Raw genomic sequence first — 22358 nt, 5'->3', positions numbered from 1 at the left:
AGCGGAACATTTTTTACAATTTCAACTGTGATGTAAACCACTAAACCAGACTGCAGCAGTCCCCATAGCAACAGAGGAGAGGGTGGGCATCACAAAAGGCAGAGAGAGACGTAATGATTCAGGCCTCTTAAGTTCACAAACCAAGCTGTATACGTTTTTTTAGCACTCAAAAGAATAAGAAACACGCAGACATCCTGTTCCATCTCGGAGATTGAAAGCTGAGAGATGTCAGTTGGCAACCAATTTTTCCAGCACAAAAATGGTACAATCTGCCCTCATTAGAAAACCATCACCAATGGCTCCCCCCTCCCTCCATCTGGCAGGTACCACTCGCTGCCGAGGGGGTGATCCTATCCATCCACCACAAATCTAGTGCTCTCATTGTGGCAGAATTGCAGTGCACTGGGCTGTACAGATCAGGGTACCATCCAGGCTGTTGTCTGTGAGGGGTGGGGTCCGGCTACACTGATACCACCAAACGTGAGCTTACAGAGGGTCACAGAGAGGCAGAAAAAGAGAGAAAATAACAGAGAAGAGGGGGGAAGACTGCATCTGAAGAGGACTATAATACGGGTAAGGAGAAAAGGGGGTGGATGGTGATAGAAGGAAAAAGACAATGTAGAAAGGTCCAGAATGGTTGAAATGGATTCGCTCTTTTGCTGCTCTGCTTCCCCCCCCCGTTGACAATCCATCTTACTTAATTCCTTTTCCATCTGTGACACATTTTCTTCAGTCATATGTACATTTATTCATCATTTCATACATGTCTGGATTGCTACAATGCCTATTTCATTCTATATTTGATTTGTCTATGGTGACTGTATTCTTGCTCGTGGTGGGAGACTCTATGGGCCATGGTGAATAAATCTGACCATTTGGCCCAGTTTGTTTCTTTTACATTTGATTAAATATAGAGTATATGCTTTTGTTCCCATGCACTTTGACATAATGTAGCAGCTGTGCCAATTCTATGACACAACGTTGACTGATATTTAGACTTCATTGTTGGAGACCGACCGGTTTCATTTTTGCTTGCTTTGCAGCCAAAGCTGCCAAAATATATGAATAAGATTTAAATACTATAATTGTTGGGCATAGCTTTTATCATAGCTTTTATCATATATGACATCATAGTGCTGTATAATGTTTTGCCTTAAAACTCTTAGTTCACATATATAGTTAATTTAAACACCCTAGAGTCATGTATTAAAACTCTGACAATTAAGAACCCTAGGTACAGTATGTGAAAAGGAAATATACATTTAAAGTTATTGACATTACTTATACATTTTTTATTTACATTTTGTCAGAGAGAAGATTTGTATTTCTGGGATTGATGAATCAGTTATTCCTAAAGAAGAAGCAGGGCTATATGGAAACTACTTCTATGAAAGAAAAAAAAAAGCTTACAGATTTACAGAATGTATGTCCATGAAAACCATGAAGCCTAAATGTTGCTGTGTTTGTGGCCAGGATGAAAGGAGACACCCCAGTGAACAGTACAATGAGTGTCGGTCAAGCCAGGAAGCTGGTGGAGCAACTGAAGATAGAGGCTAGTTTCTGCCGGATAAAGGTAAGACAAGCTGGACACTGATATGAATCATAACAGTGTAATATGCTAAAAACACGATACAAAAAAGGGGAAATAGAAGCAGCTGATGAGTAAAACAATACAATGGATTCATCCAATCCATTTTATTTATACAACACCTAAAAAAAAAGGTTTATTAAATAACATTTAACACTGTAATTGGTTTCTATGTTGCAGTAATTACATGTCCACACAAATCATAATAATACTACCACACTGGTTTCTATTGGTCGATACAGCTGCACAAGCCAACCCTGCCCTCAGATTTAAAAAAAGTAAAGGTTAGATTTAGCAGCTGCTCATCTATTGTAGATTTAAGCCTCAAATCAAAGTTGAAAGGACAGCACAAATGCACTTTAAGTCGATGCGTTTGGTTGGACAGTTTCCAAATGGTTTTGGCTTCGGTCATGTTCCTAATGGCATCGAAAACACCTTGCAGTGGCACATTGCCTTCTTAAAAAAAGAACTATCCATTAGTGTGGAAACACAGTAGGGGACAAACTTATATATAACATATAATACATATATATAACAGACAGTATTCAGCTGCTGTCACCTCTGACAAAGCATAACTTTATAAGGGGAGATTGGACGGAGGGTTTGCTCTAAGAGAGACATGAGAAAACGTTTTGTGTTCAGACCGATTAGGTGCTTAAAATTATTTTTCCAAAGTCGTTTCAGTGTTTCCTCAACTCGTAACAGGGTGAACGGCACTTCTGTATTCGCTTTGCGGCCCTGTACCGGCTATAACGGCACTATCCAAATTTGCCAGATCGGGTAGCGGCTCTGTAGTTCCCATGGGACATAATGGGACAATTCCACTTCCAACCTGTAGTAGGGTGGCCGAAGTGGGAAAAGTTCTCTAAAAATATGCTTTAAAATATTTAAATAGAAATCCATAAAGCAAAACTAGAGGTATTCTATGACTTTTCATTTTTATAACTTCATTTCTATTTTAAAACTAAAAGAAATGTAAACCCCGACATTCATGTACTGATTGATCTTCATTAGCCAGATTTCAGCTGTCACTGAAAGACACTGAAATGTAAGGCTGAAAACCCAAGACTGTAAAATGATAGGGTGAGGGGTTGTAAATGGTGTCATTATTACAAAATATCATTACAACTTTACCATGTATATGATGACATGCATGGACCTCAGACAGAAACAAAGGATGTAATACATTTTCTCTAGCCATCCGCTGCCATGCTAGGGAAAAAGATATTCTAAAGACCAACGTTCCAAATGAAAGCTGGGAGATAATACCCATCATTACTAGAGCTGTAAGAGAACACACTAATGATCTTTATGAGGGTTACAGATAGTGTTCTAAAACACATCTTATCTATGCAAGCAAAAACTATAATCTAAACTAATCTGTATGATCCTGAATACTGGTATGTTAACATTCTGCAGTTAAATAAACAGCTTTACCTGCAGCACATACCACAATGAAAAAGTGGACAACAAAGTACATAGTTAGTATATACTGTACAACCAAAGATATTCTAGACATACTTCAGAATATGAAGACAACCAAGATGAGGGTTTCCAATGTGTAAAAACATCAAATGCAGTCTCTTAATCCAGAGACTGATAGATTCATGAAATCAAAGGATACATGTTGACTTTGTGTAATGCACTAATGGTTGAAAAGGAATGTAACCTTGTTTATTAGTGGCCCTTCCTCTGATCATCTTCATCTCCAGGTATCAAAGGCAGCAGCCGACCTGATGGCGTACTGCGACGCACACTCCTGCGACGACCCCCTGATCAGCCCCGTGCCCACCTCAGAGAACCCTTTCAGGGAGAAGAAATTCTTCTGCGCTCTGCTTTGAGCTCAAACAGGGATTGTTGTGATTAACGGTACAACTGTACAGTATGTACATGTATGTACAGTGTGTACATGTACTTGTCATCTAAATAAGACATCAATGTACTATAGTAACCTTGCATAAAAGCTGCCGATGTACAGTACACAATCATCTACACAACTATCTGGAACTAAATTCTTGAACTGCTAACGTCAGTCTCAGTCCTTCAATCAATAAAGAATCAGAATCCTCATCAAAAGAAAAGAATGGACGTCTTTTGAAATTTAAGAAACGGCTATCATCTAGCTGAAAACACATGTAATGCTAACCCATATTACAGGTACCTGCCAAAAAGGAAACAGTCTGAGCATCAGGTGTCTTAACAAGCTCAAACAGTCCCAGGAAGAGACACACATTAAGGATTCTACAGCATTTGACACTTAAGTGGGAGGCTAAATTCCCACATTAGGTCTTTGGATTTTGGTGGTGCTACATGTCTCAGATGCTACTCTGATAGGTCAGGGCTAGGTTTTCCCCATAGAAATTGTCCATACATTTGAGACCTGAAAACAGAGGAAAAAAAGACAAGCCTATGTTAGGTAATTAAGTATGCCCTCTCCCATGTGGCGATTTCGTGTAGATGGAGGTAAAGACCTTCTTCAGATTACACATGCTTTAATTACAGGTCCAGGTCTTCATTCAGTGTTCTTTCTCCATTAGGATTTAGATTTTCCTTTACAGTATATCCCATCTATTGTCAATATATTTTGTATTCCTTATCCACGTTCCTCTGTTTTGGCAGTTACTTGTATCTAGCAAGGACAGCAGCTGTTAATGAGTGGATTATCACCATGTAATCAATTTGTTTCAAGGGCGTATTAAGATTGTGCTCATTTCTATACTGTTGCTTTGGTGTGGATGTGCAAGTGTGTGTATGCATAGGTGCTACTGTGAAACTAAAGCAACAATTCTGAGCATCTGATCACTGTCAAATCCAGATTTTATAGCTCAATAGCACATAGACCTAACAAAAAAAAAAAAAACATTCCAGGGGTTATGGACGTTAATTATATAATCTAAGCCATTAAAAGAAAAGGAATCTACTCTGTTATGAGTCTGTCACCTGAACAATTTTATATTTCTGTTAGTTCTAATGTACTTTTAAAGGGAGATGTACATCATCATTTTAACCAATCAGGTATGAGAGGCTCTCCAGGCTAGGGGTCCTTCAGCTTAACGTCTCTACTCGTTGTGAATCGAGGACTGATGTGAACGACTTGGGAATTGCCATTTTAATCAAAAGGTGTCACTTTCTGTGATTATTTCTACAGCCCAGGCAACGTGTACTTCTGTTAAATCATATCCACACAAAAAAAAAAAACATTTGTAATGCTACACTGTAGCAATACAACTGTTGTTGCTTTCAGTCAGAGTTCCCTCCGACATGGTCCCAAGTCATGCGTGCCACAGGATCTTCAACTCAAAACTTTTAGGAACCCCTGCTCTGGACAACTCCCAAAAATCAACCAATGTATTTTCAGTGTCTTGCCAATATCAAATTTGGAGCTTTGGCGGGAGAGTAACCATGGCGTATCGAGCATTGAAATAAAACATCCTGTTAGCAAACATTTTCTCTCATTTGTGATTTTATTTGATAGAATTCAAATCTTTAATAAACATGTAAAAACAAAATGTGTTCAACTGTGATACTCTTGATTTATTTTTAATAGGAGCAATATCACAACAGAAGTTGCCACAATCAAGTCCAAACACATCAGCCAGTGTTTAAAAAAAAAAAAAAAAAAAAGCTGCTACACATTGGTTACATCTTGAGTTGGCAGGTGGTGTGGAAGACTAAGTGACGCAGCCTGGACACACGTTGCTGCAGGTTTTATAGTTCATCTGAGTGAATAAAATGCTTTAACTAGCATGCATTAAGGCATCACAATAACTTCAAGCTCAGTAATGAAGACCTAAATCAGGCTTGTTGGTGCTACAAAACACATCTGTACTGGACATACTGTGGTACGTCATCTTTATATAAGCCACTGGAAACTGTGACCATGGATTTGTCTTTTTGTAAAGAAAAAGGATTGATTTTACCTCACTCTTGTTAAACTAAGTCAAATTCTACTGAAGCTTTAACTACATTCTATTATATGAGTACAGCATTTCAACTCCTTTAGCCTCTTAGGGACAAACAGGGTGCTGGCTGGTTTACTGCATCACGTTATGGTTTTGACTTAGTTGGCTGTCACCTAATTCTGAAAGCGTTTTACCAAAATCGTACAAAATCGTAGCCGCTTAAGCACACCAACACGTTGCATTAATTTGAATGTGTTACACATGTCGCAACTCATTTCTCTTTACACCCAGCTCTTCCAACAGGCACAAAACGTATTGTTTGTAATTTATGTTTACTGCTAACTTATCTGGCAGACACATACTTGTCAGTAAATTATTTAATGGAAAGGCTGCAGCAATCAGGAATAGACATGTGAGTATGTAGCATTGGTATCTTTATTCATATACTTTTCCATCTTCAGGTTCAAACAAACTTTGAGCAGACCATATGCGGGGGCCTGGTCATGCTGTTTCTTTGAGATCAAAGTTAAAAGTTTTTGTCATAAAAAACAACTTTTCTGCTAAAACCAGTGTAACATTTGTTTTGAGGATTAGTTTTTGTGTGTCACATAAATCCGTCACACCCGCTGTAAGACAGTTCAACAAGACATTGTTGTTGGACCAGAAGTACTTGATTCTAAACTTTGATACGATGTATATTTAAGAAAGCTCACATCAACTTTCAAATGGCTTTTAAAAAAAACAGGCAAACGGGGTAAGAAGCCCAAGAGTGGAAGGTGAATACAAATAAGTCTAGATTGTACTGGTAAATCTTCAGGTTACACAGAAAGAAAAATGGGTGCTGAACTGAAACACATCAAGATTTGTCTGAAGGTATAATGTTTAAACATAGAACAAGCTAACCATGTTTAGCTGAAAACATTCCCAGTACATGACCAACAATGGATGAATCATACATTTAAAATTCAACCTTTAGCAGGCGGTACATGCAATATTCCAATGACAAAATTAATATTATGAACATGAGCCGCTTTTTCCCCAAAACTGGAGACTAACAGTTTTCCGCCTGAGGCACCTCCATAGTTGGTTCTCACAGAACATTAATAAAGGCTGCATTACATTTAGGTGTCCCTGTGTCACAGCCCTGCTACTTGAATGCTGGCTCCGTGACATAGCATGACATGACTTACTGTTATTAGTTAAACCAGCTGCTTTTACTTCTACAACCAGTTAAAATGTCTGCTATAAAAGGGCTACCTGGGTGTGTAATGTGTGAATTCAGTTTGGGGGCCAAAGGATTGACTTCAATTATCTCCCTAGAGTGTTCAGAGCAAGTTCATATACATGGTGTAGCTGAATTGAATCAAGATCACAGATGTAATGTACAGTTCGGACTTTAGAAGTATAAAACAATGACTGAATGATTTATAAGAAGGCGTCACACCAGTCTTTAAGACAGCCAAAGCAGTCACCTTGTTGTTTGACATTTGCCCCGCAAGTGTCCTTCAGCCAATCCCGGAAAAGCTCCTCGTCTTTCTTTAGCACTAGAAACTGCCCGAGGACAACATATGCCTGGGAACACATATGAACGCAAAACAGAAAATCGAATCAAGACAGGAATGCAAGGGTTACAGTATATCTCACATCAACAGCTCTGTGTCAAGGAGCCGATGGTTAATCACAGCTTAGGACGGACGGACACGGACGGACGGACAGACACGGACGGACAGACACGGACGGACAGACACGGACGGACAGACACGGACGGACAGACACGGACGGACACACACACACACACACACAGTTTGTATTAGCTATCATTTGCTGTTAGCTTACTGTAACTATGCTAATATGTTTAAGATGTTAACACAACAGTTGCAGCAATGACCGTATACTGGTTCCTATTCTAAAACATTAACAGACGTTTTTACACAACTACAATTTGTATTGTAGTCAAATTTTACAAACATTAAATGAGCTGGATTATTCATGTTACTTACTGGCTGCTTTTCAACCTTCTATGGACAGAGCATTTTGTAAGTTTATATTGCATGAAAATAAAAAAGCAAATATTTCAAATCTCCATTACCTTGTCAAAACCTTTTTCCTCCAGTCTTCTGCCAAGGACCTCTCCAATGCCTGCAAGAGCCATCACAGGCTTCTCGCCCATGGGCTCGGCCACAAAATCTCTATGTTTTTGGGATGTCGACGACATGGCTGCTTTCGTAGGCGTTCAAAGTTCACCAACTACAGAACTGTAACACAAAGACAATATAAATCTAAAGGCTGTAAAATCCGTGCAACAGAGAGAACGCAACCCCATCACATCAGTTTACCATTGCTTTATCAAATCGTTTTGTTCCCCCCTTCTGATTGAACATGGGGTTAAATTTGACTGCGTTAGTATGCATTGACATCAAGTGAACAGTGTAGCAATACAAAGGTTGAATGCAGTAACCATATTTAATATTTGGATGGAAATGAGTCAGAAGCCAGCTTCGCTTTCCTACAGATGCCTCGCCTGTTAGCTTAGGATAAATACTTTTACGAGATACAATCAATCTTGGCAACACTCCTAAACTAACACTCGATACAACTGGGTCCTGGTGTATGTTTAAGCTGAAACAGGCTGTTAAGTTTCTATATATATTAGCATTACTCCAACCTCAGTCAGTTTCGTTTTCACATAGATATACTTAAATCAGTTGGACGTTGGTCGAAGCAAATAAATATGTAAAAACATCGGATATAATTACTTTTACACTAAATTAACATCAGCAGATGTTCATGGGTAACGTTACCAAAACCACGTTGTTTTGACAAAAAAAAAACAACTGATAACTGCAAACAAGCGGCCACTGCAAAATGCTTCATTAACAGGGTCATTATCTAAATAATGTTAATGTTTGCCTGGTATTCAAACAGTTCCACACCTAACACTACACACTGGGTAAACATCCATGTGTTTACTTTACACTTATTGATATATAGCGACTGACAAGCAACAATACGATTATTCCCCCCAGTGTTGAATTGCGCGCGCAATACATTTTAGTACACAGCTTTAGCACAACGAGCTAACGTTCACTGAATTCAGACTGCGCCAGCGTTCATATCCCTACGGGTCGCCACGGCTTGTTACATGTTGGCTTTTATTTGTTTTAAACATGTTAAGATCATGAAATAATCCCCGCCCTAGTCGACGTAGTTAGCTAGCACTGTGAAGCTAGAACCACGTTAGTAACGTTAACCTAGCTCAGAATTTAGGCGCCTTGAAATTAACGTTAACTTTATGCTAAAGTTGCTGCACAATAGCTAGCTTCTTACTATTAACTGTAACTAATGCTTCCTATCGTCTAACGCTACTCTTATTTGTTAACGGCATATTTTAGCTACTGACAGCCACATGTTAATGGTTGAGTATCAACTTACCTGTTATTGAGTCCAGGCTGAATGTTAGCGTAGCTTTCTGGAGCTCGAGCGCCACTGCTTTCTGTTTCCGAGGCACCGGCGACCACAATGCAATGCGCCCGCTCTCTTGCGTCTTTACGTCACGGGGTGATGGCTTAGACTTTATATAGATATACAAATATTGAATCAATCAATCAATATATATACAGTCTATGGGTGGTGGTCACTTTACATTCCTTGTATAGTGTCTACTTTCTTTAACTGTCTATGAGCGTCTATGATACATTCCCAGATTGTTTACTTACAGGATAATCAGACAGTTCTTTGAAACTAAGAATTTTTTTTCAATAGTTTATTTGAACATGTAAAACATTAAAATAAAAATATATATATACACAAACATTTATGCATACATATATGTAATTAAAATGACAAATAAATAACACCATGTACTTCTCAGCACATTCCAAAATTGAAAGTCATTCAAACAAAAAATTCCCGTGTTCAAAAAGGAGTAGGAAGAAGTTGATAAACAACTTATCAGGTCCTACCCCTTTCTCTACTTTTATCCTTTATTAAATACAAAATCTTATGCTTCGAGATACAGTCACTTATTTACACATCATTGACACAGATGCATACATACATACACACATTTACCCTCTTTTTGTTTCTTTTCTTCCCTTTCTTTTTCTTTCTACACCATCTATCTATAGCAGATTAAATAACACGTCCATACTAGACTAAGTATATAGATGTATTAGCATATAGATATATTAGTATATAAGTGCGAAGAAATCATACAGTCATTATGCAAAACTATAACTTGAAATCCTTTTCATATCCCTTTAATATATTCATTTTAAATAATCTATTGAAATTTCTCATTGTTGTACATGACAACTTATAATAGATAATAGCAATAATCATGCTTTGAACAGTAATTTGCACTGTTTCATAAATTATAGCAATGTGCTACAACAATTTGATTCTGCATAGGTGTGAAGGATGAATTAAACTCTGTTATGCAAATATACTTTGTAAAGTATGTTCATACCATGTGCTTGTCTGCCCCATGTCACACCCTTTTAAGATGGCTACTTTATTTGGCCAATTTGTATCCTATGCATACTTACTTTGAATCAAAAAGTATTGATGTAAATTATTTGTCATCTTGCATCATTATTTAATCCCAGCCGTGGGTTATTTTATTAACATCAAGTAAATGACCCGCTGCAGTCAGGACAACTTAGAGTTCTAAAGACAGTGGAGATGCACTTCCCCGGGCTCCATCATCTTCCAGGACCTCATCAATGAGGTCAGAATCTACTTTCCTGCAACAGCTAAAGAAGTTCGACCTGCCAAAGACAATGATGTTGCACTTCTACACTGCCATCATCGAGTCCACCCTCCCCTCCTCCATCCGTCACGCTGCTGCCACTGCCAAGGACAAGGGCAGACAGCGGCGTGTCATCACTCTGCTGAGGAGGCGATTGGCTGCCATCTGTCATCTCTCCCGAACACCTCCAGGACCCTGAGGCGGGTAGGAAAGATTGTGGCCGATCCCTCCCACCCTGGACACAAACTTTCCACGGTCCTTTGGGACCAAACTTCCAGTCACAAGAACAGTTTTCTTCTGACTGCAGTGGGCCTCATCAGCAAGGCCGGGACTCCCACTGACAGACTATTAACCCCCCCCAGTCCATTTCCACTACACATCCTCGAATACTACCCCTGACGACTGCACATATATTACATACTGTAAACCTTTGCGGATCCGCTTATCAATATGTTTTGCACATTTGTTTTATTTAAATGTCTTTTAATACTTTTTACTGTAATATATCTACTTGTATTTATGTTCCTGACTGTAGCAGTACTTTCATTTTTAATAAAATGTTTTCACCAAATACACCGAGGCAAATTCTTTGCAGGTTAACACTTCTTTTATGTAATACATTTGATTTTAATAATTTTAAATTAACAACACAGGAAAACAGTAATTATTGCTTTCAGGGAGAATTTTACTTCCTCACAAGGATCAAGGTGCAGAGGACGATGCTAGTTCCTTTGGCTTTCCATTCGGTCATATTTGTGCGCATTAATTACCTTCCAGCTCTGTTTTTGACATTAGCGTCCATGTGACTTTCCATCCATTTTTAGGAAAAGGAGGAAGCTTGAACAGTATAATATTGGGCTTTGTTAGTGCAACTTTTAAAGTAACTCAGTTTGGTTTAGTAAGCTCTACATAGGCCTACAGGTCAGACAGAACATTGGAAGCCAAGCTGCAAGTCAGCCCAGTGCCATCAGGCTCCACATTGATCTTCTTCACCACTCCATCTTCCACCAACATAGCGTATCTAAAACAGAGGTTGGAGTACACAGTAACATTTGATTAGTATCATTCTAAAAATACTGTTATAATGTTAATACTGACATCTGCACCATAAAGAGAGGCCAATGGCAGAGGTTAAAGAACTCTCACAAGCTTACATGTGTCTGCCTCTTAAAAACAATTAAAAAAATTCAAATCACTCCCTTGTCTGCTCATTTACTCATCCCTATATAAACAGACACCCAATAGTGAACCCTATTTTTCCAAATTCAGCTATTCAAATAAAATGGTGGACAGCTATTACCATGCACCATTACAGTAAATAGGGAGTGATTTCTGGTACAGCCTAAGTTGACATTGGCTTACAAATGCAATCCATTATTGCAAAACTGAAGTAGACAAAAGGATCATTACCTCTTGGATCGCTTGTTCCCAAGTACCTGCACAATCTGATCACTGTCAAGTAGCAGGTCAACAGCCTGAGAGGCAGAGAGAAACAGGCAGATGAGTACACGGTCACATTACAGAGAACTTTAATATACCAGACACTTAGTTTTACCTTTGTAAACGCTCCGGTAGGATCAGCCAGCATTCGGACCTACAGAAGAAAGTGGCAGTAAGCTCAGCATTCTTTTAATATGAAATGCACAGTGATATCTGCTGTGTTATAAACCTCTCTATTCTAAGGCCACCAAGAAACCGTGACGCAAAGGAACTGATGTCCTAAACTACCTCTACAAGGCAACAGTATATTAAGAGTGTGCATCTTTGCATTATCATCTCCTGTGAGCATGTTACTGTCAAAAGGGACCAAAATGTTGTGTGCAGTTAGTTACAATTTCTGAAATGTCTATATTATGCACACAGCCCAGTGCACTACAGTATTTTGTTATCAGCAGATTGCATACTGGGCAAATCCACCGCAAATGACAATTCAAGATTTACTTTACTCATACCAAAATGGCTGACAGGAATCCACAGCTCCTTAACATCTATCATTTAACTCATCATAAACGTTTTCCAGCTGGTTCGGTGTCTTCTCTGCTTCCTTCCAGGATGATGATGTTGTTTTCGTTGAGTTCTGCCTCCACAGACCTTCACCTTTTTTTACTTTCCACAAACCAAAATGGCTGACAAGAATCCACGGCTCTTTGACATCTACGGTATGCAAATATTACCACCCTCTGAATGAGAACGATATGTGGTCGGCTTTTATCTCAAAATTTGATGCAGATTGTCATAGAAATTGCTGATTGCACAAACATTGTAGTCCATACCTTGCCATCTGTTCCATGCTCCTTTCCCCAGGCAGCCATGACAAATGCGTCATTGACAGAAATGCAAGCGACTTCTTGTATTCCTTTACTCTTTAAGTCTGCAGCCTGCTGCACAAAACCTGGGAGGTGAGTCTGAAAGAAACAAGATAAAACACAACGTCAGTGGATGCAACGATGATTGAGCTAAAGAACCAGCAAACGGAGATGATAGTCTGGACTCAACCTTGGAACAACCAGGGGTAAAAGCTCCAGGTACAGCAAAGAGGACTCCCTTCTTCCCTTTGAAGAGCTGATCCATGGCCACCTTATTTCCTGGCTCCCCCTCCTGGACCTCCACCGCAGGGAGATGTTCACCAACCTGTTGGGGATTGAGAAAACAATAATACAAAAGAAGACCCACAATCACAAATTACCATCACCACAATTAACAGCAAATGATACCAATATTTCCGTCTGCCCCGGCAGGCAAATTGCATTTCTGTTCTTACTAGTACATACAATCAGTTGATTCATTGAGTCAGAAAGTGTCAGCATACTTACAGTGGGCCTATACTGTACTACTACATATCACTTAGTACTACATACATACTGTACAATGTACAGTATAGGCTTGTGACAAATATTTCCTGAAGACATTGCATTATGCTTCTTAAATGCTGCTAACTTTGAATGTACATTATAGAAAAGTACACTTTAATTATGGACATCAATCAATTGATGGTTGATAGATTATATATTGGCATCGTTACTAAACTCATCTTTGTAGAAAACATATTGTTTGTAATTTATATTAATAGTTGTACGTATAATGTATAACATCATTATGCATAGAACATATGAAACATCCAATAAAACTTCTTTTTTTATATTCCATATTTAGTCAACTTGGGTTCAAATAAACAAGTCTCCAATTGGGCCACTTATCAATATTTAGATTGGAGCCTGGTGGTTTAGCAAATGATGAAGAGTAAATCATATGAACTGGATAAAAATTGTAACTGTAAAATGCGCACAGTTGGGCTGGTGGCCCATAGCTAGATATAAAACAATAGATGTAGAATTATTTTATATCGATGTGGTGGCCACTGGAGGGCGACAAATCACCACATACAGTTGCGTGTATTTCGGAATGGCCGAATGCCATGAAGTTAATAGTTAATCCCACTGAGTGCTTAAAATCCTTTTCAGGAAGCTCTGAAACATATACATTGAACTTTAACAATGCCCTTCAATTTATTTTAATAACTATAGCTCTAAGTAGCGTTACAATATGTGCAACTGAGATGTTCATTCACCCTCAGATAACCTAGCTGTAAATTAACTTGTATGAATAAAGTATGCTTTACACATTTACTGACACTATATTAAATAAAGAAACTAAAACAGGACAACGAAAGTTTAACTTAATATCAGTTTCCGAGTGGTTATACAAGGCACTGGAACAGCCAGATACGTAGCTGGACAGTAGACAGCTAACGTTAGTGTATGTTAATCATTGACAGTTTGCATTACGCTACGTTCAAATCACCAGCAGATGTTGCGGAAGCTGCTGGTGAAGTACCGAGAGGACGGTAACTGCGGCCGCGATAAACAAATAAAGTATATCTTCCTAGCTAATGACTGTCATGGCGACGGGTTTCAGTGGGACAACTTTGGTTAGCATGGTGAGCTAAAGAGAGTAAGGCGATATAGTCGTTGAGTGTAGGTATAGTTAATCCTCAGTAAAATACAACGACACACTTAGTCATGTAGGTTAGCACGCACCGCTAATGTAAGCTAAACGCATGCAAATCTTACCTGAATGGGCATTTTGACAACAGAAGAAGTGTGTAGCAGCCTCGCGCGCTGGATGACACGGCTGGTTTTAACGATAGCGCTTGTGATGAGAAGCATTACGGCTCGCTATTTAACCAGTTAGCGTTGAGAAAGTCCTGCGGTATGTTGCAGCCTGTCCTTTGTCCTGTGCTGCGTTTCTGCTTGCAGACACACCTCAAGCTGATTTAACGTTACTGTTACTCTAATTTACCACGCCGTTACCTAACCTACACATGGGTTAGTAGTGTCCTTCACCATTTGCCTGTTGGGACTTACCCTTGCTTCCAGATTTGGGCCTGCTAAATCTTTATACCGCGCCATCTGCTAGCAAGAAGCCCTATGTCTAATGTAGCTAGTATTGGTCAGACTGTTTGATAACATTGTGGACTGAAGTTAATCTGTTGAACGTTATATAAAATCAGCGGGTGACAGTTCTATCTATCCATCCATCCATCTATCCTATTTATTAAAAATAAAGCAGGCAAACCTACATTGAAATAGAGGAAGTTATTGTATTAGCTGCAGTAAAGATAGGCCTAGGTCTAGTTGCAATACCTTTGCTCAAGCAGTCTTTGGCAATCCTACAGAGACTTGACAGTGTAATGTTGCAAAGGTTAAATAGTCCAATGGTGTTTTACAAAAGTGACACCTGCAATAAAAGGTGCAAAAATGAATACAGAAACACATGGTGGCTAATTTTTTATGATAACAGTATGGTCAGGTATGCAATAAAGTACTATACCACCCATGGATTGTTTTTATTCTTAAGGATCATTTCTCATGCTCAGGTACTGCATGCGAAGTGTGTCCAGCATTTAGGTTTTGCACAAGTGTTAATGGACTTTTCCCTCATCAACAAGAGTGTGTCCAAATGTGATATGTGCACTGCATGGTCAAACATCATTTAATCATGAAGTTAACAAGTTTCAACAATAGTCTTCATCACACTACCTCCATCTAATACACACAAACATGCATATATATATATACATATACACACAGGGAGAGATGACACCAATGATATGTGGTGGTGGTGTGTCCATTTATTACACAACACAAAGCACCTACAATAATCCACTCCCCATTGCCTCAGACAGTGGAAGATGTCACTTTTTTCACAGTGATTTTTATGTGGACATGTTTAGACAAGGACATCAAACTGTTTTATCTAAATGAAAAAAAAAAATCTACAGACATTCACAGCCAATATAACACACGACAATAAAGCAGTGTCAACAAACAACAGTAAATTGAGTAAAAAATAGAATTTAATCATTTAAATAGTCTTTCAAAATACAAACATTGATTTGAACCTCTAAATAATATAACGTTTAGTAGCTATTCTTTATTATAACTGGCAATGTTAAATTTACACTGTGGCTATACAAGGAAATGTGAGGTTTGATAATTTATTGTATTGCTCATTTATATTAATGCGCACATATTTAATAAAACTACAAATGACTGTATCATTTTAACAGTGACGCTGCAAATGACCTTGCCTTCACCCTAACCCACCGCACCTAAAACATATTTGTATGCCAATGAAAAATCTACACTTGTGTAAATGACCGAGTTATATGAAGAAACTTTGAAAAGCTCATTTCGACCCAGGCATCTATATTTATTTAGTTTGACAGATAACAGGAATATGTAAGTTGTAACTTATGAACACAAAACCAAACCCGGTGAATCAGTGTCACATTTTGCCAGAAATCCGTCCCTGCTCTATCATGCAGGCTGTTGCTATTGTAACACCTGTGTTACAGGTTGAACCGTTTTCAACTGCCAAAAATGAACTCCAGTGTTTTTTTTAAGCGTCACCATAAATCCTGTGAAACCATACCAACTGGAGGCTTGCCTGCCAGTGTGAGACACTTCGTACCTTGGGGCATATTATAGGGTTATGAGCCATATACACCTTGTATTTATGAAAACCAAATTAATGATCTCAGGTGTTTTTCGCAACTGCAGAGACATTCAATAAACCCAATGTTCAAATTTAAAAATCAAAAGATCAAGAATTACATTTGTCTGCACAGTTATTTGGCCATCTGGCTAACTCTGCCTCCTGAGGTAGCCCTCTGTAGCCTCAACGTGTCTATAAATCCATGAAGCCATGTTAATTGATCCCTAAAATGACAATCAGCTTCAGAAAACACACAACTGCTTACATTAAAAAAACAATTAGTATTTATAATATTCTGAATGGAAAGCTTCATTGCAATACCAAACCCACTACAGTGTCACAATGTAAATAAAATACCCTTTAATCCTAGAAAGGAAAATGTATGAAAAAGCAAGTTTCAAGTCTTTACAAAGTTCAGAACACTGTAAGCTGCACAGATAAAATTGTAATGGGCAATTTAAATCACATTTGCTGGCTTTATTATCTTACCCTATACATTGCATGTTTCTGTTTATTTAAATGGAACTGTACATGGCTGAATGATTAATGGCCATTTGGCCAATAAATATATCCAATTTTGACATCAGATACTGGAGATTTGCATTGCATGTGAAGCTTACTATAATGATCATTTCTATTGTAAGTATACAAACCTGTTGAGCAATGAGAAGGACTTTCAGGATGTTGTCAGACAAGGTTTTAACATCCAAAAAGGAAGATGTTGCAAATGTAGCATTTCTTGCTGCCCTGAGCCCATAGCGGGCACTTACAAGTAAAAGTTCAACAAATGTACGTACACAAAGGAGGGATCTCTCATTGAAAACAAATGAGATCTTTTATGCAACGTTCTTCACGACTGCAGAAAATGCAGCAAAATCTCACCATCTTACCACCAATCATAAGGATTAGTGTTATAGCCCACAAATCAAGTAGGTCAGACCATTAGTTTTGAACAGCACAGCTGCTGAATTCAAGAATAGTGGAGAGATCTAGTGGAGGATAGTATAAAAACGTAGATGAGGCATATGCATTTCTTTTCTAATCACTTTTTGTTGCCACGCTTTAATGTTAAAGAGTCACGTTCTTCCCTGATCTCACTGTAGCTCATTTTTTGGACTGCACACGGACACTCACGGTTTCTTGGTATGGAAGCCAGTTTTTTTGTGTGCCAATAGGATTTACATACAACAAATACATGTACCTTCCATGTAGAGCATTCCATGAGCACGCAATCTTCATTTGCACTTCTCCTGGACTACAAATCAATTGCACAACCTTTTATAAAGAATCTTGCAGCAACTACTATGCACATCAGTGGTTCCCAACTCCAGGTGTTAACCCCCAACATGCTGGTGGTTTGCTCTCTTACCAGGTTTTTCTAACTAATCACATGGCATCCCCAACAGAAACCAGTCTCTTCTAGAAGCTAGAATTTTTAAAATAAATCTGCACCTGGGGTCCTGAGAGTGGAGAACTACTGATATACACCCACACATCTATCTGTCTCACCATTTGATCCACATTTTCAATGTGACAGACAATAATCAAGTCATTATATTGCTTTTAACATATTGCAAGTAATTCCTATGAATTTGCATACAACGGCACACTAAACTATAGTAAATACAAGCACTCCATGTGCATGTCAATCTGACCATATGCTGGACCCTCAAGTCTTTTCGCTTATGTTATTATGGCTTTCATGAGTAGATGTTGCATTATTTATAACAGTTTAAAAGCCACATGACTGCAGTCTATTCTTGGGTACCTAAATGTGGTTCTCCAGTGGTTATGCAACTGCAGATCAATGCTGTGATGGAACACACCTTGAAAATAGTTGAAACTGAGAAGTAGTCTGGCATTCATGTTAAATGTTTTCACTCTTGGATCTCGGAGCCTTTTACTGAAGTGTGGCAGTTACATCTGACTGTTAATAACCAATTCCCACTTAGGGACATGATTACATGAGATTTTCATTTTCTCAGATTCTTTTCCTTTTTTTTTTCCATATGAGAAAAACGACCATTTCCTTCCTTTTTAAGTCTCTAATAAAATCTTTCATTCTCACAAACCACTCATCCACTCTTGAAGACTGGATCTCTTTTGGTTCTTTCTCTGCATCCTATTCACTTCTGCTGCTCTCTGCTCTAGGGAGAGTCCATCATGGCTTCCAGCATCTCCAGGAATAGTTTGTGCATGGGTACACCACCACGGGTCTTGATGCTGTAGAAGGTAGTAAGAGCACGGCCTGCAGTCTGTCGGAGGAGAGGCAACGTTAAAAGGAGGCGTCCTGCCCGCTGGGGGTCGTCTGGGCGCTGCTGACATTCCAGCTCCAGCAAGGCCTGGTGGAGGAGGTCCCGCAGCTTCTGCACAGCCTCCATGTCCTCGATGTAAACAGAGTCTGAAACAAACGCAGGGAGCACATGGTGAGGCACGGTGTAGGGCATTTACATTTTCTCAGCTTCTTTTTCCACAGAAAAAACACTTTGTTGCCCAGTAACTTCCCACAAATACATAGTATTGGCTGCCTTTATGGAGCTCAACAGTGTGGTTCCGGAAGTGAAAATTCCATTAATTTTCTCCATAAGAATTGTGATTATTAACCATGATGTCTAAACCATCCAAGGTAGACTTACCAGGAGCTACAAGGTTGTGAAACAAAGATGTTTGCCCCTGTAGTAGCCACAAGTCCGTATGATATCAACCCTTGTTTTAAGAAAAGAAGTTTTTTTGTCATGGAGAAGTACTACACTACCCACAGTCCTAAGAGAAACAGCAATGTCTCTGATTTGTGGACCTCACTGTTACCATGGCACTGTTTAGCGCACCCGCAAACAGACAGCTAGCGAATCGCTATCACTGAAGTCTATGAAAGTTTATGTACCAATCTTGTATCTTGTCACAATTAATCTTGTAGTTGGTGGACTTGGTTCCAAAAACTCTTTATATAAGCATTTTCTTATACACCAATGGAGCAATTAAATGGGAAAAATCACTTCTGAAACCGGAGACGTTCAAAAACCTGGCAGTCACTGCTGAGCTCCGTTTACAAAACAAACAGTGCAAGCAGGACCTGCTATATGATCCACTGTTGACTGTAATATTGTGTGAATATCTAAGGGAAGACTACATAAAAGGTTATGAATGGCGACCTTGCAACAACTATTAGACTCATTTTCTACACTACAATGTATGTTTGTGTAATGGTAGATCTGCTGCCAAATACATTTATGTTGCTGTAGTCATTGCCTAAGAACTGAAACAAAAAAAAGAATTTTACTGCACCTAACTCTTTCTCCTGTTGTCAACTTTTTGGTCATTTTGGTGGCTGTGGTTTGTGATGCTGTTGAACTGCATTGGGTTATGCTGAAATTGTATCAATAGGGGTATGATAAATATTAGAAACACCTCTCTCTATACTATGCTCTGAATTTTATAACAATATACAGTTTAGCAGCATGACAAACTGCTGCCTCCAGAATGATCGCCTCTCTAAAACAGTTTCAGCAATAACTCAACATTATAACTTGCATTAGTTTTAGCTATAAACTACCTAATAAACTTGAAAAAGGAGTTTAGTTTTACATGTACACTATTCATATTTCACTTAGGTATGTAAAGGGTATCCCATGAATTTTGTCAGTAGAGGTGGTGAGCCCTGCCCCTTAAAAAGCCTCATGTTATATTTCATAAAAATTGAATTTCCTCTGACGTTAGCAGACACCCTCTTAAGCTGCCCACACATGATCCGTGGCAAAACAGCGAGGGAAGGCAGAGCAAATTTGTTGCGCCCATGGTTGCGCCTTGAAAGGTCAGCGGCAACAAGGTCAAAGTTGAAATACTTTCAACTTTGAGCGCGCGTCAGCAATTCTGAGCAGCGCACGATGCAAGGGTAGCGATGCGCCCAGGCGCAGAACGGTTTTACTCCGGATCATGTGTAGGCCGCTTTAATTTCAGGTAAGATGAATCCACTATAAAAAGGCTGCAGGAAACCCTGATATGAGCAATAATACCACTAGAGAATACTTGAAGGCAGTTTCAGTTTGTTCTTATCATGGAAAATGAAATAGAAAAACACAACATAAAGTACACCACTGATTATAAATCTACACCATTCAGGGCCTGAAGTTAACTTTTTTGACCACCTGCCACTGTGGCAGGTGGATTTAAATCAGATTAAAGCCACAGTCCCTTTTTACCAGCCATGTTTTGCCTCATAAAAGGTGAAACACAGGAATTGCTGTTTCTCTATGAAAATGATATCCTGTTCTGTTCATGGTAGCCTACTCGTGGACATTGCGCCATCATCACATGCTGTAGTAGGGGGGGCCCGCCTTAATTATCCAGCATAAAAGGCATAATTTCCTATCCTGGGCTGGGACACATATTCAAACAGTTTGATAAAGGACTTATTGAACTTTAACTTATCACTGCACCTTCAATAATGTAGCTGTCCTGTACATCTCATCTGCGGGTTTTCCTGCATCCACCGCGTGTGATTGTGTGTGTGTGTGTGTGTGTGCGCGCGTCAGTTGCTGGGGGAACGGAGCAGCAGCCACGCCCGCTGCAGCGAGACGACAGGATTGAAACAGCAGCAACTTTTAGCAGCTTTATAGTTAAAAAACGTTACTTAATGGGATCTTAAAATGTATACATGTTGGCGGGACGGTCTGACATGTTTTGCACTGTTTTTCATTGTACGCTTTGTCTCGTCTTCATATCAGAAACACGGAAATGAATTTGACCCGTTCTCGCTCCCACTTGTTCAGTGGCTGCACGTGGGACTGCTGGGATTGTCACGAGTAATGAAAATGGCTGTCAATCAATGTCTTCCAGTGGTGCGGGCCTGCTGCCCTGAGTACTATGTTTACCGATAGTTCCGCGTCTGAATCACTTAATACTCATTGGCTACCCAGTGTTAACCGCCAGTTGCAAAATTCACCCGCATTTGGCGGGTGGTCGGGTGTTAATTTCAGGCCCTGATACTAGTTCTGTGAGATCCATTTATCTGCATAACTGTTCAACCACACAAGTATATGTACCTGAGTTAGTGAGTGCGATGGCTTTTAGCATGACAAATTCCTCCCGGTCCACGTTTAGGGACCTGAAACGGCGAGCAAGTTGACTAATTGCTGCATTCAGCTCTGTCAGTCCAGCAACACGTGACATCTCCTCATCAAGGACAAAATCCTCGGCGAACACCACCTCGTCCTCACAGCCAAGCGAGCGGTACGCTACACCCAGCACCAGCACCTCCAGCCACACTGACTGCAGCACAGACATCTGGTCCGCCAGGGACAGCGACAGGAAGCCTGCACAGGAATAGACAGACAGAGAGGGGGGGGGTTAAATGAAGAAGAGGCAGACTGGTAAAAGGTTCACATTGCTGCAGTCAACTGACACATGAAGCACTGGTCCCATGTCTTTTAGCAGCCAAACAATGTAATCAAGATTAACGAGTATTTTGCACGTCACATTTTACAAGGAAACTTATTTTGTCTTCAACAGAAAAAGTATTAAGGGGAATTTCACAGTTCAAGGTGTTTTCACTGTTCATTTGTTTACCTGTTTAAGATCAATGAACGCAACATCTTTCCAAAAGCCAATGAGTAATCATGTGAAATAATCGTGATTTCAATATTGACCTAAATAATTGACTTGTGATTATAAGTTTTTCCATAATCGAGCAGCCCTACCACATACTGTAGGCAGCCGGTTTTTATTCTGCTCGTTTTCAGGTTCATAATTTTGTATCAGGTTGTACCAGAATAGGTTTACATGGTTTCCTTTTAAAAAAAAACACCATATTTTTGTTGTACTGCACATTGCTGCAGATCCTGTTTTCATCCTCTGTGTTTAGGTCTCTGTTTTAGCTACAGAGTGAGACATCTCACTTCAGCTAGAAAACTGTTTCTCTGGTCAGTCCAAGGCCCGATTAGCTGGGAGACTTCTTCTAAACCAGGGGCATACTGCGGAACAGGGACATGGAAGTAGTTCTTTTGGAGATAATGGTGAACTAATGTGTGTTGTAGCAGTGTTTTGCCATTGAGAACACTAGCACTAGCATGCTACAGTTAGCCACCTCGTCTGGGCTAGTGACGTAGAAAGCCGTGCAGATTTT

The 22358-nt window shown here is 39.4% G+C and overlaps 4 protein-coding genes and 1 long non-coding RNA gene across 8 annotated transcripts in view; 2 read left to right on the top strand and 3 right to left on the bottom strand.

Moving 5' to 3' along the window:
* Positions 1–170: 170 nt before the first annotated feature.
* On the top strand, positions 171–5033 carry gng3 (guanine nucleotide binding protein (G protein), gamma 3). Its single transcript, XM_032532739.1, has 3 exons — positions 171–573; positions 1474–1573; positions 3301–5033. The coding sequence occupies exons 2-3, from the start codon at positions 1475–1477 to the stop codon at positions 3427–3429; spliced, it is 228 nt and encodes a 75-aa protein (XP_032388630.1). The 5' UTR covers positions 171–573; position 1474; the 3' UTR covers positions 3430–5033.
* Positions 5034–5416: 383 nt separating this feature from the next.
* The window catches only part of LOC116699973 (uncharacterized), a 22970-nt gene continuing 6028 nt past the window's right edge, over positions 5417–22358 (top strand). The window contains exon 1 of the long non-coding RNA XR_004334539.1: positions 5417–5906. This is a non-coding gene — a long non-coding RNA (uncharacterized LOC116699973). The remainder of the gene's footprint in view (positions 5907–22358) is intronic.
* On the bottom strand, positions 5794–9049 carry banf1 (barrier to autointegration nuclear assembly factor 1). The gene is made up of 3 exons (XM_032532738.1): positions 8923–9049; positions 7580–7745; positions 5794–7062 (listed from the first exon to the last, which is right to left on the bottom strand). Exons 2-3 carry the CDS (start codon positions 7703–7705, stop codon positions 6916–6918), a joined length of 273 nt encoding a protein of 90 aa, XP_032388629.1. The 5' UTR covers positions 7706–7745; positions 8923–9049; the 3' UTR covers positions 5794–6915.
* prdx5 (peroxiredoxin 5) lies at positions 10904–14709 on the bottom strand. Of its 2 annotated transcripts, XM_032532734.1 has the most exons (6): positions 14311–14694; positions 12737–12871; positions 12514–12645; positions 11796–11834; positions 11651–11715; positions 10904–11261 (listed from the first exon to the last, which is right to left on the bottom strand). In XM_032532734.1, exons 1-6 carry the CDS (start codon positions 14404–14406, stop codon positions 11156–11158), a joined length of 573 nt encoding a protein of 190 aa, XP_032388625.1. In that variant the 5' UTR covers positions 14407–14694; the 3' UTR covers positions 10904–11155. The 2 variants fall into 2 exon arrangements, with proteins under 2 accessions (XP_032388625.1, XP_032388624.1); XM_032532733.1 differs by having other exon boundaries at positions 11651–11834; positions 14311–14709.
* Positions 15210–22358, bottom strand: part of esrra (estrogen-related receptor alpha) — a 17786-nt gene continuing 10637 nt past the window's right edge. For 2 of the 3 annotated variants that reach the window (XM_032532717.1, XM_032532719.1), the window contains 2 exons: positions 21280–21549; positions 15210–18638 (listed from right to left, as the gene is read on the bottom strand). In XM_032532717.1, coding sequence (XP_032388608.1) covers positions 18385–18638; positions 21280–21549 — 524 coding nt within the window. In that variant the 3' untranslated portion in view covers positions 15210–18384. Of the gene's footprint in view, positions 18639–20158; positions 20261–21264; positions 21550–22358 lie in introns of those variants that run through there. The other variant, XM_032532720.1, reaches the window with a different exon arrangement.

The sequence above is a fragment of the Etheostoma spectabile genome, chromosome 13 (assembly GCF_008692095.1).
Source record: "Etheostoma spectabile isolate EspeVRDwgs_2016 chromosome 13, UIUC_Espe_1.0, whole genome shotgun sequence".
In the NCBI taxonomy this organism is placed as follows: Eukaryota; Metazoa; Chordata; class Actinopteri; order Perciformes; family Percidae; genus Etheostoma; species Etheostoma spectabile.
The sequence above is the reverse complement of the archived record's forward strand: the minus strand, read 5'-3'. Positions and strand labels throughout refer to the sequence as shown.

Coding starts and splice junctions, on each gene's coding strand:
- gng3 (XM_032532739.1), top strand. CDS start 1,475: ATGAAAGGAGACACCCCAGTGAACAGTACAATGAGTGTCGGTCAAGCC. Junction 1,574..3,300: donor CTAGTTTCTGCCGGATAAAG/GTAAGACAAGCT, acceptor CTTCATCTCCAG/GTATCAAAGGCAGCAGCCGA.
- banf1 (XM_032532738.1), bottom strand. CDS start 7,705: ATGTCGTCGACATCCCAAAAACATAGAGATTTTGTGGCCGAGCCCATG. Junction 7,063..7,579: donor AGGAAAAAGGTTTTGACAAG/GTAATGGAGATT, acceptor ATGTGTTCCCAG/GCATATGTTGTCCTCGGGCA.
- prdx5 (XM_032532733.1), bottom strand. CDS start 14,406: ATGCTTCTCATCACAAGCGCTATCGTTAAAACCAGCCGTGTCATCCAG. Junction 12,872..14,310: donor TTGTCAAAATGCCCATTCAG/GTAAGATTTGCA, acceptor AATCCCCAACAG/GTTGGTGAACATCTCCCTGC. Junction 11,835..12,513: donor AGCATGGAACAGATGGCAAG/GTATGGACTACA, acceptor TTTCTTCTGTAG/GTCCGAATGCTGGCTGATCC.